This window comes from Apodemus sylvaticus, chromosome 5 (assembly GCF_947179515.1).
Source record: "Apodemus sylvaticus chromosome 5, mApoSyl1.1, whole genome shotgun sequence".
NCBI lineage: Eukaryota > Metazoa > Chordata > Mammalia > Rodentia > Muridae > Apodemus > Apodemus sylvaticus.
The window spans coordinates 42260199-42273958 of NC_067476.1; the positions used below are offsets into that span (position 1 = coordinate 42260199).

The 13760-nt window shown below is 38.3% G+C and overlaps 1 protein-coding gene across 3 annotated transcripts in view; it reads left to right on the top strand.

Moving 5' to 3' along the window:
- Positions 1 to 13760, top strand: part of Slc4a10 (solute carrier family 4 member 10) — a 179051-nt gene that overhangs the window by 120798 nt on the left and 44493 nt on the right. For all 3 annotated transcript variants that reach the window (XM_052181141.1, XM_052181140.1, XM_052181142.1), the window contains one exon: positions 10443 to 10548. In XM_052181141.1, coding sequence (XP_052037101.1) covers positions 10443 to 10548 — 106 coding nt within the window. The remainder of the gene's footprint in view (positions 1 to 10442; positions 10549 to 13760) is intronic.

Genomic DNA, 13760 nt, shown 5'->3' on the forward strand with positions numbered 1-13760 from the left:
CATCCCATCATCTCTGCCAAGAACATTGTTCTGAAGAGTGGTTGTCAAGTGTTTCATAAAATAAACACATAATTAACCAAGTCAATATAAATACAGATTGGTTCTGTTTTCCAAACTGTATCATTTTACTATGCTTTTTAAGTTCATATTTAAAGAAACTAAGTAAAAGAAATCCTTAGAGTTTAAGTTGTATTTACTTGATGTTTGAAATTGTCATTAAAAACAGATGAAAACCAGCAAAACTTAAGTCTAATTTTGCTTTTTGGATGTTTGTGGTAAAACTATTTAAGTATTAGTTGCTGAAAAAGATTTGCAGTTCAGGACTGAGAACACATTTTTCTAATTTTGGTAAACCAGAAGCCAGGCACTGTTCCAGCACTGCACCTGTAGAGTGTATATGTGGCCATTAAGTGCTGTATTTATTTAATTTTACAGTTTTTGTCCTACTTATGTATGTAGTCTCACAGAACAAACATTTGAAATGATGTGCTCCTCATCAGGCCTTCATAAGTTTTGTTCCAGCTGTCTACATCACTTAGATATAACTCAAAGATTTCAAATATTTCTATATTGCTAGAATTCAATGTCAGAATTACATAGTAATAGTTTAGTGTTGTAACTCTTAAAATCTGAGCTAGTAATGCCTTGCTAAAAACAATGTAGTTCTTGGTATTTAACATTTTCTTGGATTTCAGAGAAAGCTTAAAACAAAGTACCTGTATTTGGAAACAAGAAAATTCAATGTTTATACATAAAATATTTTTCCCAAATAAAATAGATATTGGTAATGTTGTAATTGCATTAAGGAAATAGGTGGATGTCACCGACATTCGGAAAGAGTCAAATAGTAACAGTAATTTGATCAGAATCAGAGGTTACAGTCACATGCTGCATTACTTTTAAAATCTATTGATTGATTGGGGGCACATGCACTATGATGTGTGTGTGGCAACGAGAGGAAAACCTGCAAGAGTCTTCTCGCTCCTTCTACCATGTGTGCTCTGGGAATTGAAGAGAGAAAAGTCTTAAGAAGTAAGGACTGGGCCCTGGATAATGTAGCTAGTTTAACGTCAGAGTAACGAAGACTATTTCAGGCAAAAAAGTTGGGGCAAAAGTGCTGACGGCTGAGACTGTAGACTGCAAGAGGTAAGAGTGTGTCATAGCTCTGTAGAGAAGAAAGGCGATCCAGCAAAATGAAGGAGTGGGGTCTTCAAAAGATCATTATTACCTTAAGACACAGTATTAGATTGAGAGGTGGCAGAATAAAAAGCCATTTAGCCAAAAGTTAAGAAAATAGACTGTGGCAAATGAATGAAGAATGTAAACCTAGGCCAGCTGGGTGTCTAAGAAGATCAAATGCCCCATGGTGCTCCTGTGTGACTCCTAATACTGCACTGAGGCACCAAGACCACAGTGCAGCAAGTTGTGATGGCAAGGAATCCGTTTTGAAATGAGAAGATGGCAGCAGAGAGAAGGAAGCCATGGAGATGTCAGAGAGGGAGGGGTACCATGGAGTCAGGACTGTCACAGAGTACAAAATGATGAGGTCCAGGCTTATGTCCATGGCACCAGGCTCTACCGCCCTCATCCACCCTTTTTTTAAATTTTTTAATCTATTCTATCATACAATACATCCTATTCCAGCTTCTCCTCTCTCTACTCCTCCCAACACACCCTTTCCTCCAGATCTACTGCTCCTCTGTTTCTCTTCAGAAAAGAGTGGGCATAACAAGATACAATAAGACTAGACACAACAGTAGTAGTGTCTGGCTTTGCTGACTGTATATGGGATGGATCCCCCGGTGGGGCAGTCTCTGGATGGCCTTTCCCTCAGTCTCTGCTCCACACTTTGTGTTTGTATCTCCTCCTATAGGTATTTTGTTCCCCCTTCTAAAAAGGACCAAAATATCCATACTTTAGGCTTTCCTCTTCTTGAGCTTCATGTGGTCTGGGAACTGTATCTTGGGTATTCCAAGCTTCTGGGCTAATATTCACGTATCAGTGAGTGTTCTTTTGTGATTGGGTTACCTCACTCAGGATGATATTTTCTAGTTCTACCCATTTGCCTAGGAATTTCATGAATTTATTTATTTATTTATTTATTTATTTATTTATTTATTTATTTATTTGGGTTTTTTCAAGAGAAGGTTCCTCTGTGTAGCCCTGGCTGCCCTGGAACTCACTCTGTAGACCAGGCTGGCCTCAAACTCAGAAATCTGCCTCCCACATGCTGTGAGTAAAGGTGTGCGCCACCACTGCCTGGCTGAATTAATTGTTTTTAACAGCTGAGTAGTATTCCATTGTGTAAATATACCACATTTTCTGTATCCATTCCTCTATTGAAGGGCATGCGGATTCTTTCCAGCTCCTGGCTATTGTAAGGCTGCTATGAACATAGTGGAGCATGTGTCCTTGTTCTATGTTGGAGCATCTTTTGCATATATGCCCAGGAATGGTATAGCTGGGTCCTCAGGTAGTACTATGTCCAATTTTCTGAGAAACTGCCAGACTGATTTCCAGAGTGGTTGTGCCAGCTTGCAATCCCACCAACAATGGAGGAGTGTTCCTCTTTCTCCACATCCTTGCTAGTGTCTGCTGTCCCTGAGTTTTTTGATCTTAGCCATTCTGACTGGTGTGAGATGAAATCTTTCTTTATTTGTACTTCCCTGATGACTAAGGATGTTGAACACGTCTTTAGGTGTTTTTCAACCATTTAGGTTTCCTCAGTTGAGAATTCTTTGTTTAGCTCTGTACCCATTTAAATAGGGTTATTTGAATGTCTGGAGTCTAATATCTTGAGCTCTTTTTAGCCCTCTATCAGATGTAGAATTGGTAAAGATATTTTCCCAATCTGTTGATTGCCATTTTGTCCTATTGACAGTGTCCTTTGCCTTACAGAAGCTTTGCAATTTTATGAGGTCCCATGTGTCAATTCTTGATCTTAGAACATAAACCTTTGGTGTTCTGTTCAAGAACTTTTCCCCTGTGCCCATGTATTTGAGGCTCTTCCCCATTTCTCTTCTATTAATTTCAGTGTATCTGGTTCTATGTGTAGGTCCTTGATCTACTTGGACTTGAGTTTTGTACAGGGAGATAAGAATGGATGGATGTGCATTCTTCTACATGCTGACTGCCAGTTGACCCAGCACCATTTGTTGAAAATGCTGTCTTTTTCTTCCCAACTGGATGGTTTTAGCTCCTTTGTCAAAGATCAAGTGACCATAGGTGTGTGGGTTCATTTCTGGATCTTCAATTCTATTCCACTGATCTTCCTGCCTGTCTCTGTACCAAAACTATGCAGTTTTTATCACTCCTGCTCTGTAGTACAACTTGAGGTGAGGAATGCAGGGAAAAAACAGTTTAGAGCTGTCATCTACTTCTCAATTGGATTATGATTATGTTATCATTACCTATGCTCCTGAATTGAGTTTTCTCTATATTTTAGTTATTAATGCCTTGTCATGAATATGATTTTCAAATGACTTGTCCTGTCCCACTGGATGTTTCTTCCCTCTGTTTTTTCCTGAGGTTTGCTGAGGCTTTGTGGTTTCCTCATTTTGCTGTTGTTCCCTATGCTTTAGAGTCACGCTCCCTAGCCCTTCACTCATTCCAGTGGCCCGAAGCACTTCTCTGGTTTCTAGTAGAACTTTCATGGTTTTAGGTCTTTAATCTATTTTATTCTATCCCCTGTATGTAGTGAGAAGTCGGGGTTTAGTCTCAGTCATATATTGATCTAACTTATTCTAATGACAACATGCTGTTTGCAGACACTGCTGTCAAAATAGTTCATCATTGATCTGTTTCAGTTTCTGTCTTTCTAATAAACTATAAAAGTTTCAGGAATGGAGCTTCTATATCTTCATCTGTGTACCCCTGAGACCCTGGGAACTTTGTAGATGTTAATGCATCTTCTTAACAGTGTCTGTCAACAATTTATTCTTTGTATACACTGTCAGCCCTTTTAGTTCACTGTAACTGTGGCTCAATTCATACAACCTAAATAAAATTATATTTCATACTTTCTTGTCAAAGACAGTGAGAAGGCAGAGAATTACGTCACTACTCAATATTTAAAAGAGACTTCTTTCCTCAACTATGAGCCAAATAGCCACATGTAAACCAGATTTTGGTGATATTGAAAAACTATTCTTAGAAAGTTTACAGACTATGAAGTACTGACCCAATTTCTCTTTGCTTCTGAGCTGACCTAAATTTAAGGATGTATTCTAAAGTATTTAAAGTGAAATTTAATGGTATTTCAATTTGCGATAAAATTCTCCAGTATCAATATTAAGACAATACATTATCTGCCTCAAAAAGCTGATATCCTGACCTAGAATTCAGCTAGCATCAAATCAGAGATGTTATAGTCTAGAAAAGCCTCCACCAACTTTCTAAAGTTCCTCTGAAATTTTGTTTTTCAGTAATCTATGGTTACTCAAATTTTTGAAACAGATAAAATTTGCTTTACAAATAAGTTATTGGTTTATGATTATCAGTACCAAACAAGGCACAGTGGGGTAGAGCTCATTTTCTGATGTAATGCTTTTTCTGATGGATGTTATGATCTCTCTGTATCACTCAGCTTTATCTTTCCTATTGGAAACATTGCTTTGGATTCCATATAGGACTAATATGATGCCACTATTGATGCTGTGAATATGATTTTGATCCTTTTAATCAAGGTATCTGCCATTCCTGTTGTGAACTGTTCACAAATTATTTTGGTTCATGTACCATGCAATGCACTGCTCATTCACTCATCACAACTTTGCTGGATGCTATAACAGTCACGTACTAACTTTGTAGCATTAGTCATTGTTAGAAGCTTTCCTAATAACTTGTGTTAGTGGAAGGAAATTTTCTTTACCTTGAAAATTAACATGCTAATTGCTCTGAACAAGACACTTATAAGATATTTATTGAACCGGCCAAATTTGGTTAATTGAGCATATTTTCCTATTCGTAATTGCCTTTCTTGGTAATATAAGGTATCCTGCTTATACAGTTTACATTTATTGGTTAGCATGTAGAAAACATCAAGTGGAAAGTGTGTGTGTGTGCATGGGGGAGAAAAGCATTTTATTTTTATATAAAATGAATTTTCTGTGGTGTGGCTTTATTCATTATAAATCATAATACTATTTAAATAAAAATAAATGTGTTTAACTATTACATATATATATATATATATATATATGTAATTTTATATCTTGTATTAATATATATTTTCTATGGAGCACTCTTGGGGGCTAATTTAGTTAATAAATTTGCTTGAAGAAACAAAGAAATCATGAACCCTTCCTGTTTAGTGCACAAAGGAGAGCACTATTAATAACTGCTGAGCCAAAGGGACAGCATCTGTAGCCCAGGAACTAAAATTAGGGATAATGCTGAAGGGAGTTCTACCGAGTGATGCTTTCCAGAAGACAGCCATAGGCACTTGCATAAGGAAGGCAGGTCACCTCCATTAGCCTTGAAACCAAAGCAAGGTCTGCTGCATGAGGGCCCTCGGCTGCTCTGTTGACCTAATCACACTCGGCCATCTTCTCAAGCAGGAGTGCTCAGAGAACTGGCTTTCTGTGGGAAGCATAGGAAAGCAGAGGGCATGCTCGATAGAAAGTGAACTTAGTCAGCTGATTTGTTACTACAAGGCATTTTATTCATTTATTCAGAAATCACACGGTCATCTCATGAGATGCATAAAAAGGCTTTCTGACAAAACCTAACATCCTTGTGTGGTGAATGCCCTAGAGAATCTAGGTACACAGAGGGCACAGTGCAGCACAATAAAGGCAATATAGAGGGAACCCACAGCCACCATCCTGTTAAGTGGGGAAAGACTCAAAGCATTTCTACTAAAATATAGAGGACGAGTAGTCTCTCTCTCTCTCTCTCTCTCTCTCTCTCTCTGTGTGTGTGTGTGTGTGTGTGTGTGTGTGTGTTCAGTTTATTGTTTAAGTATTATCTGGGGCAACATGATGAGTGAGATATTAAGGGGCACAAATAGAGAAGGAAGAAGTCAAACTATCCCAATGTGCAGATGACACAATTCTCTCTGTAACAGTACTTATGTACTCTATTAGGAAACTTCTACAGTCAGTCAACATATTCAGCAAGTAGTGGAGTACAAAGTAAATACATAAAAATCAGAAGTTCATTAGACAAACGGTCCCATTCACAGAAACCGCACAATACCTTGAAATAAGTCCAACTAAGGAAGTGAAAGATGGCCATATACCCAAAGGATTCCCCAGCATGTAATAAGGACACATGTTCCACTATGTTCATAGCAGCCCTATTTATAATAGCCAAAAACTGGAAGAACCAAGATGTCCCTCAACATAGGAATAAATAAAGAAAATGTGGTATATTTACACTATGGAATACTACTCAGCTATTAAACACAATGAATTCATGAAATTCTTAGGCAAGTGGGTGGAACTGGAGAATATCATCCTGAGTGAGGTGACCCAATCATAAAAGTACACATATGGTATGCACTCAGTGATAAGTGGATATTAGCCCAGAAGCTCAGAATACCCAAGAAACAATTCACATATCAAATGATGCCTAAGAAGAAGGAAGGAGAGGCCCCTGGTCCTAGAAAGGCTCAGTGCAGCAGTGTAGGGGAATGCCAGGACAGGGAAATTGGAAGGGGTGGATTGGGGAACAGGGAGAGGGAAGAGGGCTTATGGGACTTTCAGGTGGGGCGTATCCAAGAAAGGAGAAATCATTTGAAATGTATAAAAGGAAGTGAAAGATGTATAAAATAAAATCTTTAAGGCAACAAAGAAAGTAATTGAAGAAGATTCAAGAAACTTATCATGCTCATGGGTTACTAGGAATAATATTGTGAAAATGACCATACTACCAAAATTAAATCATAGACTCAGGGTAATCCCCATTAAAATTCCTATTCAGTTATTCACAGAATATGAAAATATAGTCTTGAATTCCAAATCTTGAATTTTGAAACACACAGACACACACAGAGACACACAGATGCACACACACACACACACACACACACACAGAGAGAGAGAGAGAGAGAGAGAGAGAGAGAGAGAGAGAGAGAGAGACAGACAGACAGACAGAGACAGAGACAGGGACAGAGAACCATCTCAAATAATGAAAGAACTAGTGGAGGGTATCACTATTCCTGAATTACGTTCATAGCTGCAGAGCTTTAGTAACCACCTAGAGAAAAAACAATAATGTAGCAGAGAAGTGGTCCTTTCTTCTGCCTTACTTTTTCCTTTCCATTCCAGAGGCATGTGGTAGGCACTACAATGGTAATAACCATATTGAGGATACAGAACAACTGAGTTTACTTATGATAGATCCTCTCTTGGGGCTTGATGTTAATTTGTTTGTTCTCAGCATAACTTGTGAACTTCATGACTGTCACCTCTGTTTCATAGATGAAGACATGGTAACAGACATTGACTAGATGTCTAAGGTCACGCAGCTGAATGCTTGCTTGAATAACAAACTTGTCTGGAAAATTTAATATTGTGATTATAACACCAAAAAGACTTTTATTAATACTTCCACTCTATTGCTGGAGTCCCTAGAAGTTAGTTTGGGTGAAATTAAGCAGAGAATTTGCCCTTCAGTCAGGTTTTATCCCATCAGAGCATTACTTCTGGTTTTTTGTTTTGTTTATTTGCTTTAGATTCTAGTTTGGCCCAAAACAATTCAGATTAAGTTCATATCAATGGAAGATATGAAATTTTTCTAATTTTATTCTTGGTTCATATTTAAGAGCATGGGTGCCCAGCATTCAGAAGCCCCTTTGAGCCTTCAGGGTGTGTACAGGGATCACTTGCTATTTTCCCTAGTTCTGTACTAGGGATTCAGCCCAGGACTCACACTGCTAGATAGATACTTTACTGATGGCAGCATGCTGAGTTTTAGAGATAACTTAAACTTTCTATGTAAGCATGTTCCCCGTGAAACCTGACTGCCGAGATATCTATCCGATATCTAGTGTGTAAACTCTAGAAAGAGCACTGATTTTCTTGGCTACTCATGATGCCTTTATTATAAAATAAACATGTTAGACTGAAATATTTTTCCAGCTTGCAAGTGATTTGAGAAAAGTGGTTTGCCACAAAGCCCTGCTGTGGAGTAACTAATATACTCCATAACCTGTCTCTCCTTTGAATTTGCCACATTTATACCAGGCTTCTAGCTTAACGCTTTCAGAAAATCACTGTTAGCATGTAAATGGCAGCAGAATGCCAGGAGTGCAGCAGCACATGATGCCAGATGCACTTGATGCTCCCCACTAATGCTGCAGTCACTCCAGGGAGCAGAGACCACTGCCCCAAGGAAACCCACACACAGGGAGCAAAGTGAACAGAGAGGCCACATCACCAGGTGTAGATGGGACTGTGAGAAACAGGACATAAACAGCAGAAATAAAGGTGGTGGAGGTAACTGTCATAATAACAGGCAAGAGTTCAGGGTGTATGGGGTGATAACTTAAAGGAGACACGTCCCGGAAATGGAGTACATAGTGAAATGTAGATCGCTGGATTTGGTCCAGCAGTTCTTGCTTTTCTTGCTGTCCTGATAGAAAGGGCACCAGCTTCTACCTAGAATCAGCATAGTACAGCTGAAAAAAGCAGGACGTTCAAGGTCAAGCAAGGATTCAAATCTAATTCTGTTGGAATGGCTTGACTACACTATCCTCCTATGCAATGGAGTAGTATTTTCACGTGACCTTCACACGCCCCCTTGCATCATCTTGATGTCTTATGGTAGGTGGTGCAATGTAAATAGTTGTTACCCTACATTCTTTCGGGTATGATGGCAAGGAATACACCCACAAGAGTTCAGTAAAGATGCCATTTTTCTCTGAATACTTTTAAGCCACTTGTGACTGAAGCTGTGAATGAGGATCTGGATGAGTAGAATTGACAGCAAAAATGTTTACTTTGAAATTAAATAAAGAAAACTGGAATGGTAGAGAAAGCAATGGTGCTTTCATGTAATGTTAGGGTGAAGATTTGCTGTTTGTTATAGATCATGAACGCGTGAAGAAGAAATTAGAAAATGGTGATGATCTTGATGAGAGCATCCACAATCTCAAAGGGAGCCAAGTGTGTACTAAATATCACAGAGAGGAGGACAGAGAAGGAGAGAGAGAGAGAGAGAGAGAGAGAGAGAGAGAGAGAGAGAGAGAGAGAGAGAGATGAGGACACACACACACACACACACCTGTGTGAAAAATGTTAATCTCTTTGTATTGGTTCTAATGGGTAAACATTTTCAATCCCATTTTCCATAAAAGGAAACAGATTTAGAGTAATTAAGTCATTTGCCCTGGTTATGGTCTGATGATTGAGCTCTCTGACACAAAAACTTGCATCCTATCACAATGTATCACTTTTCCAGACCTCAGGAGCAGCCTAATTGATCACTCTGGTATGTTTATTCCTTTTTGCTAGTACTCTCTGCTGACATCCAGGTCACTATGATTAACCGCCCATGGTAACTAATGTTTCCATTATGCATTCCCTTAAAACCCATGTCACTATCTTCCCTAAACCCTCTCCCAGTGAGCTCAGCTGGAGAAGCTCTACCTTCCTTTAGTGAGAGGCAAAACCATGCTGTCCTTACAGCATATCCCAAGTAGGATTTCTTACAGCAATAGGCTGTATAACTCCATGAGGAAGGGAAGAGCCACGGTAAAGGGTGTGAGTGTTTACTGGGAGGCGAGAGTGTTTACTGGGAAGAGACATACTTTCCTGTAGAAATTATTGTACCAATGGTCAGGTTCTACCGTACTATTTACATAACCAAAGCAGCAGTCTAGTGCACTTTACAGTTGTGTGGTCTGTGTGGGTTATCTTGGAGCCATTTGCAATATGTATATGAAAATGCTTCCCAACAGACAAGGATTATGAGTAAATTCAGCATCCGTCCCAGAACCTCATAAATGTCCTAAAATTGTGCATCGATAGTTTGATTTTTGGTAGAATCGTCACTCAGCACCAAAGTAAGTATTATACTAGGTATCTAGGCTTTTCACTTCAATCAAGTGCTAAATGAGAATTGTATGGCAAATTATATGTGACCTTTAGAGCGTGAATTAAATGTCAGCTTCATATTTAATTAATGAGAGTGTACAAATAACTAAGGTAGGTAATTGAATTACAATACACAGGCTATTTATGATTTTTCAGGTGACATAACTCACAGACAAGTAGATGTTGGAGTGATCCCTCATTCTCAGAAGTGCTGCAAAGTTCTCTAGTATCCCAACACCCTGCTGAAATAGTCTTTTCAAGACTGGTTTAAATGACCCAACTACTGGCCCATCAGATGGATGAAATGCTTTATCTAAAGAAGATGAATCGTCGGGTATATGCTTTGCATACAGTTTCTAAAAATCCGCTTCTTACAGAAAAGGAATTATCTTGCTTTTTCAGATGTAACTGTATGGAGCCACATAATCCCAGCAATGACACTCTGAAGGAATGGCGGGAGTCCAACCTTTCTGCCTCTGACATCATTTGGGGGAACCTAACTGTGTCAGTAAGTAAAACATGCCAAAGGAATTCACATCTTGAGTCATTTACTGTAAAGCCCTTTATTAACATTTTTAATCAGTTATTGCATTTAAGGTAAGAATTTTGAAAATGCAAATTTATATAAGTGATAGCTTTGTTTTAAAGTTGCCCCATTTCAGATATCTACCCATAACGGGCTTTTCATTCCTTTCTTTTCACAGACCTCAGTCCCTCTGAAAGTTTGCACAGACAGAAGGGAACAAGTCAACTGAAAACATTAAACACTAATTTAAAAAAAAAAAAAAAAAACTCCCTTTGTTTCTCAAAAGATTTCTAACTTCCATTTTATTCTTCAGTCCACTCAAAAAAAGAGATAGGGCTAGACACATATGTTTACTAGAGTGGTTAAATTCTGTGCCTTGTTTATCTCCTTAGGCCTTGATTTGTGAATTTTTCCTGTAGGAACATTTCTCTGCTCTTAGTCTTTACTCATGGGTGAGTGTCTCTTAGACTCTGCATTCACAAGCTTCACTTATTTCTGTTCAGTGAAAACATGAAAATTGGGTAAAAACCAAGTTCTACTTTATAATAAATATAAACCGTGAGAAAGAAATCCATTTTCTTTCTATTCCTTTTAGTTATAAACATTACAATCCAAAGATTTTACCACCCAACCTACATGAATCTTCTCAAATCTCTTTTTTAATTTTTTATTAGGTATTTGCTTTATTTACATTTCAGATGTATTCCCCTTTCCTCATTACCCCTCCAAAAGCCATCTATCCCCTCCCCCACCCCCCTGCTTACCAACTCCTCCCTCCCACTTTCCTGACCTGGCATTCCCCTACTTTGGGGCATCGAGCCTTCACAGGACCAATGGCTCTCCTCCCATTGACTTCTGACCAGGCCATCCTCTGCTACATATGCAGCTGGAGCCATGGCTCCCTCCATGTGTACTCTTTGATTGGTGGTTTAGTCCCTGGGAGCTCTGGGGGGTACTGGTTAGTTCATATTGTTGTTCCTCCTATGGGGTTGCAAACTCTTCAGGTTTCCTTGGGTCCTTTCTCTAGCTCCTCCATTGGGGACTCCTATGGTTGGCTGGGAGCCATGGGTATTTTGATCCCCCTTCCAAGAAGGACCAAAGTATCCACACTTTGGTTTTCCTTCTTTTTTTGAGCTTCATGTGGTCCGTGAATTGTATCTTGAATATTCCAAGCTTTTGGGCTAATATCCAGTTATCAGCAAGTACGTACCATGTGTGTTCTTTTGTGATTGGGTTACCTCACTTAGGATGAAATTTTCTAGTTCCATCCATTTGCCTAAGAGTTTCATGAATTCATTGGTTTTAATAGCTGAGTAGTATTCCATTGTGTAAATGTACCACATTTTCTGTATCTATTCCTCTGTTGAGGGACATCTGGGTTCTTTCCAGCTTGGCTATTATAAATATGGCTGCTATGAACATAGTACAACATGTGTCCTTATTACATTTTGGAGCATCTTCTGGATATATGCCCAGGAATGGTATAGCTGGGTCCTCAGGTAGTACTATGTCCAATTTTCTGAGGAACAGCCAAAATGATTTCCAGAGTGGTTTTACCAGTTTGCACCAGCAATAGAGGAGTGTTCCTCTTTCTCCACATTCTTGCCAGCATCTGCTGTCCCCTTAGTTTTTGATCTTAGCCATTCTGACTGGTGTGAGGTAGAATCTCAGGGTTGTTTTGATTTGCATTTCCCTGATGATTAATGATGTTGAAAATTTCTTTAGGTGTTTCTCAGCTATCTGCTATTCCTCATTTGAGAATTCTTTGTACCCCATTTTTAATAGGGTTATTTGATTCTCTAGAGTCTAACTTAAGTTCTTTGTACATATTGGATATTAGCCCTCTGTCAGATCTCAAATTTCTATAAATTTGTGCTATAAGCCATCACCACAAAGCCAAACAAATTCTACTTCATTTAATCAAACATATACTATTTTAGTAAGTGATTCAGATAATGGAACATAGAAATATTTTTGTTATAAAATTTTAAATGCCTCTAGATATATTTATTTAAGAAGAGTATGACATTTTACTTGTTATATATTGAGATTATAATATAATTACATTTCTCTCTCTCTCCTTTCCGTCCTGTAACCATTCTCATATATCCCTTCTTGCACTCTTAAAATTCATGGCCTCTTTTCTATTAATTATATTACATGTATAGATTAAGTATTTTAAACTATGCCCAAGTATTCTTTAGAATAGTAGACTTCAAGATTTTGCTGACTACACTCATGTATGTGTACAGAGACAGAAATCTAAGTATACAAGCTTGCCATAAAGTTGAATTAAATTTTAAGCATGTGAGGGGCATATAGTTAAGCATAATCATTTGGTGTTTGTGAAACCTTTAACCCTTTGATTTTGGTTCTTTGCCCTTTGTGAGTCATATTCTGTTATGTATGTCCTTTCAAAATTAAAGCCAATTTACTTATTCTTGGTTTACAATTTAGTCTTGGCCTATATGTTATGACCTTTTCTTTGGCTTTTGTCTTTGTCTCTTTCTGCCCCTTTTTTTCTTTCTCTGTGCATGTCCGCATGTGCATGTGCTTGTGTGTGTGTGTGTGTGTGTGTGTGTGTGTGTGAGAGAGAGAGAGAGAGAGAGAGAGAGAGAGAGAGAGAGAGAGAGATGAAACAGACATTAATGTTAAATTTTGTAGGTTACAAGTTTTATTTTTTAAATCTAAGCATCTTGAAAACAGCAGAATCCCTTGCCGTTTCTTTTTTAGAATAAACCTTCACTTACTCTTGTCTGCTGTTGTGGTTAACATTTATGCTTTTCCACCTATATTTCCCCAGGCAAGTAATGGCAACCAGGGTTCTTGTGCACAGAAAACCATTTAAATTGATCAATAAAGGAAGTGATGATGTGAACAAGAAAGAACAATGCAAGTTTACTGAGAAATTAGATCTGGGGTCATGGAAGGTTCATGAGGAGTCATGGGGGGGTCATGTGGGGTCATGTGGGGTCATGGTAGGTGTGTCAGCAGTAAGTGTTTTTTCTAGACTCCCTGTTTATAAGTTGTGCTTTATCTACAAAGCTTCATTTTGTGCCACCTATTTCTATTTCCTCTTCATCACAAATTCAAAATAATCCAGCCTGAATTATTCAACAAAATAATTCATATGTTGTATATTCTCCAAATCATTTTATGCAAAATAGTAAAATGTATTCTATATATTAACCAAT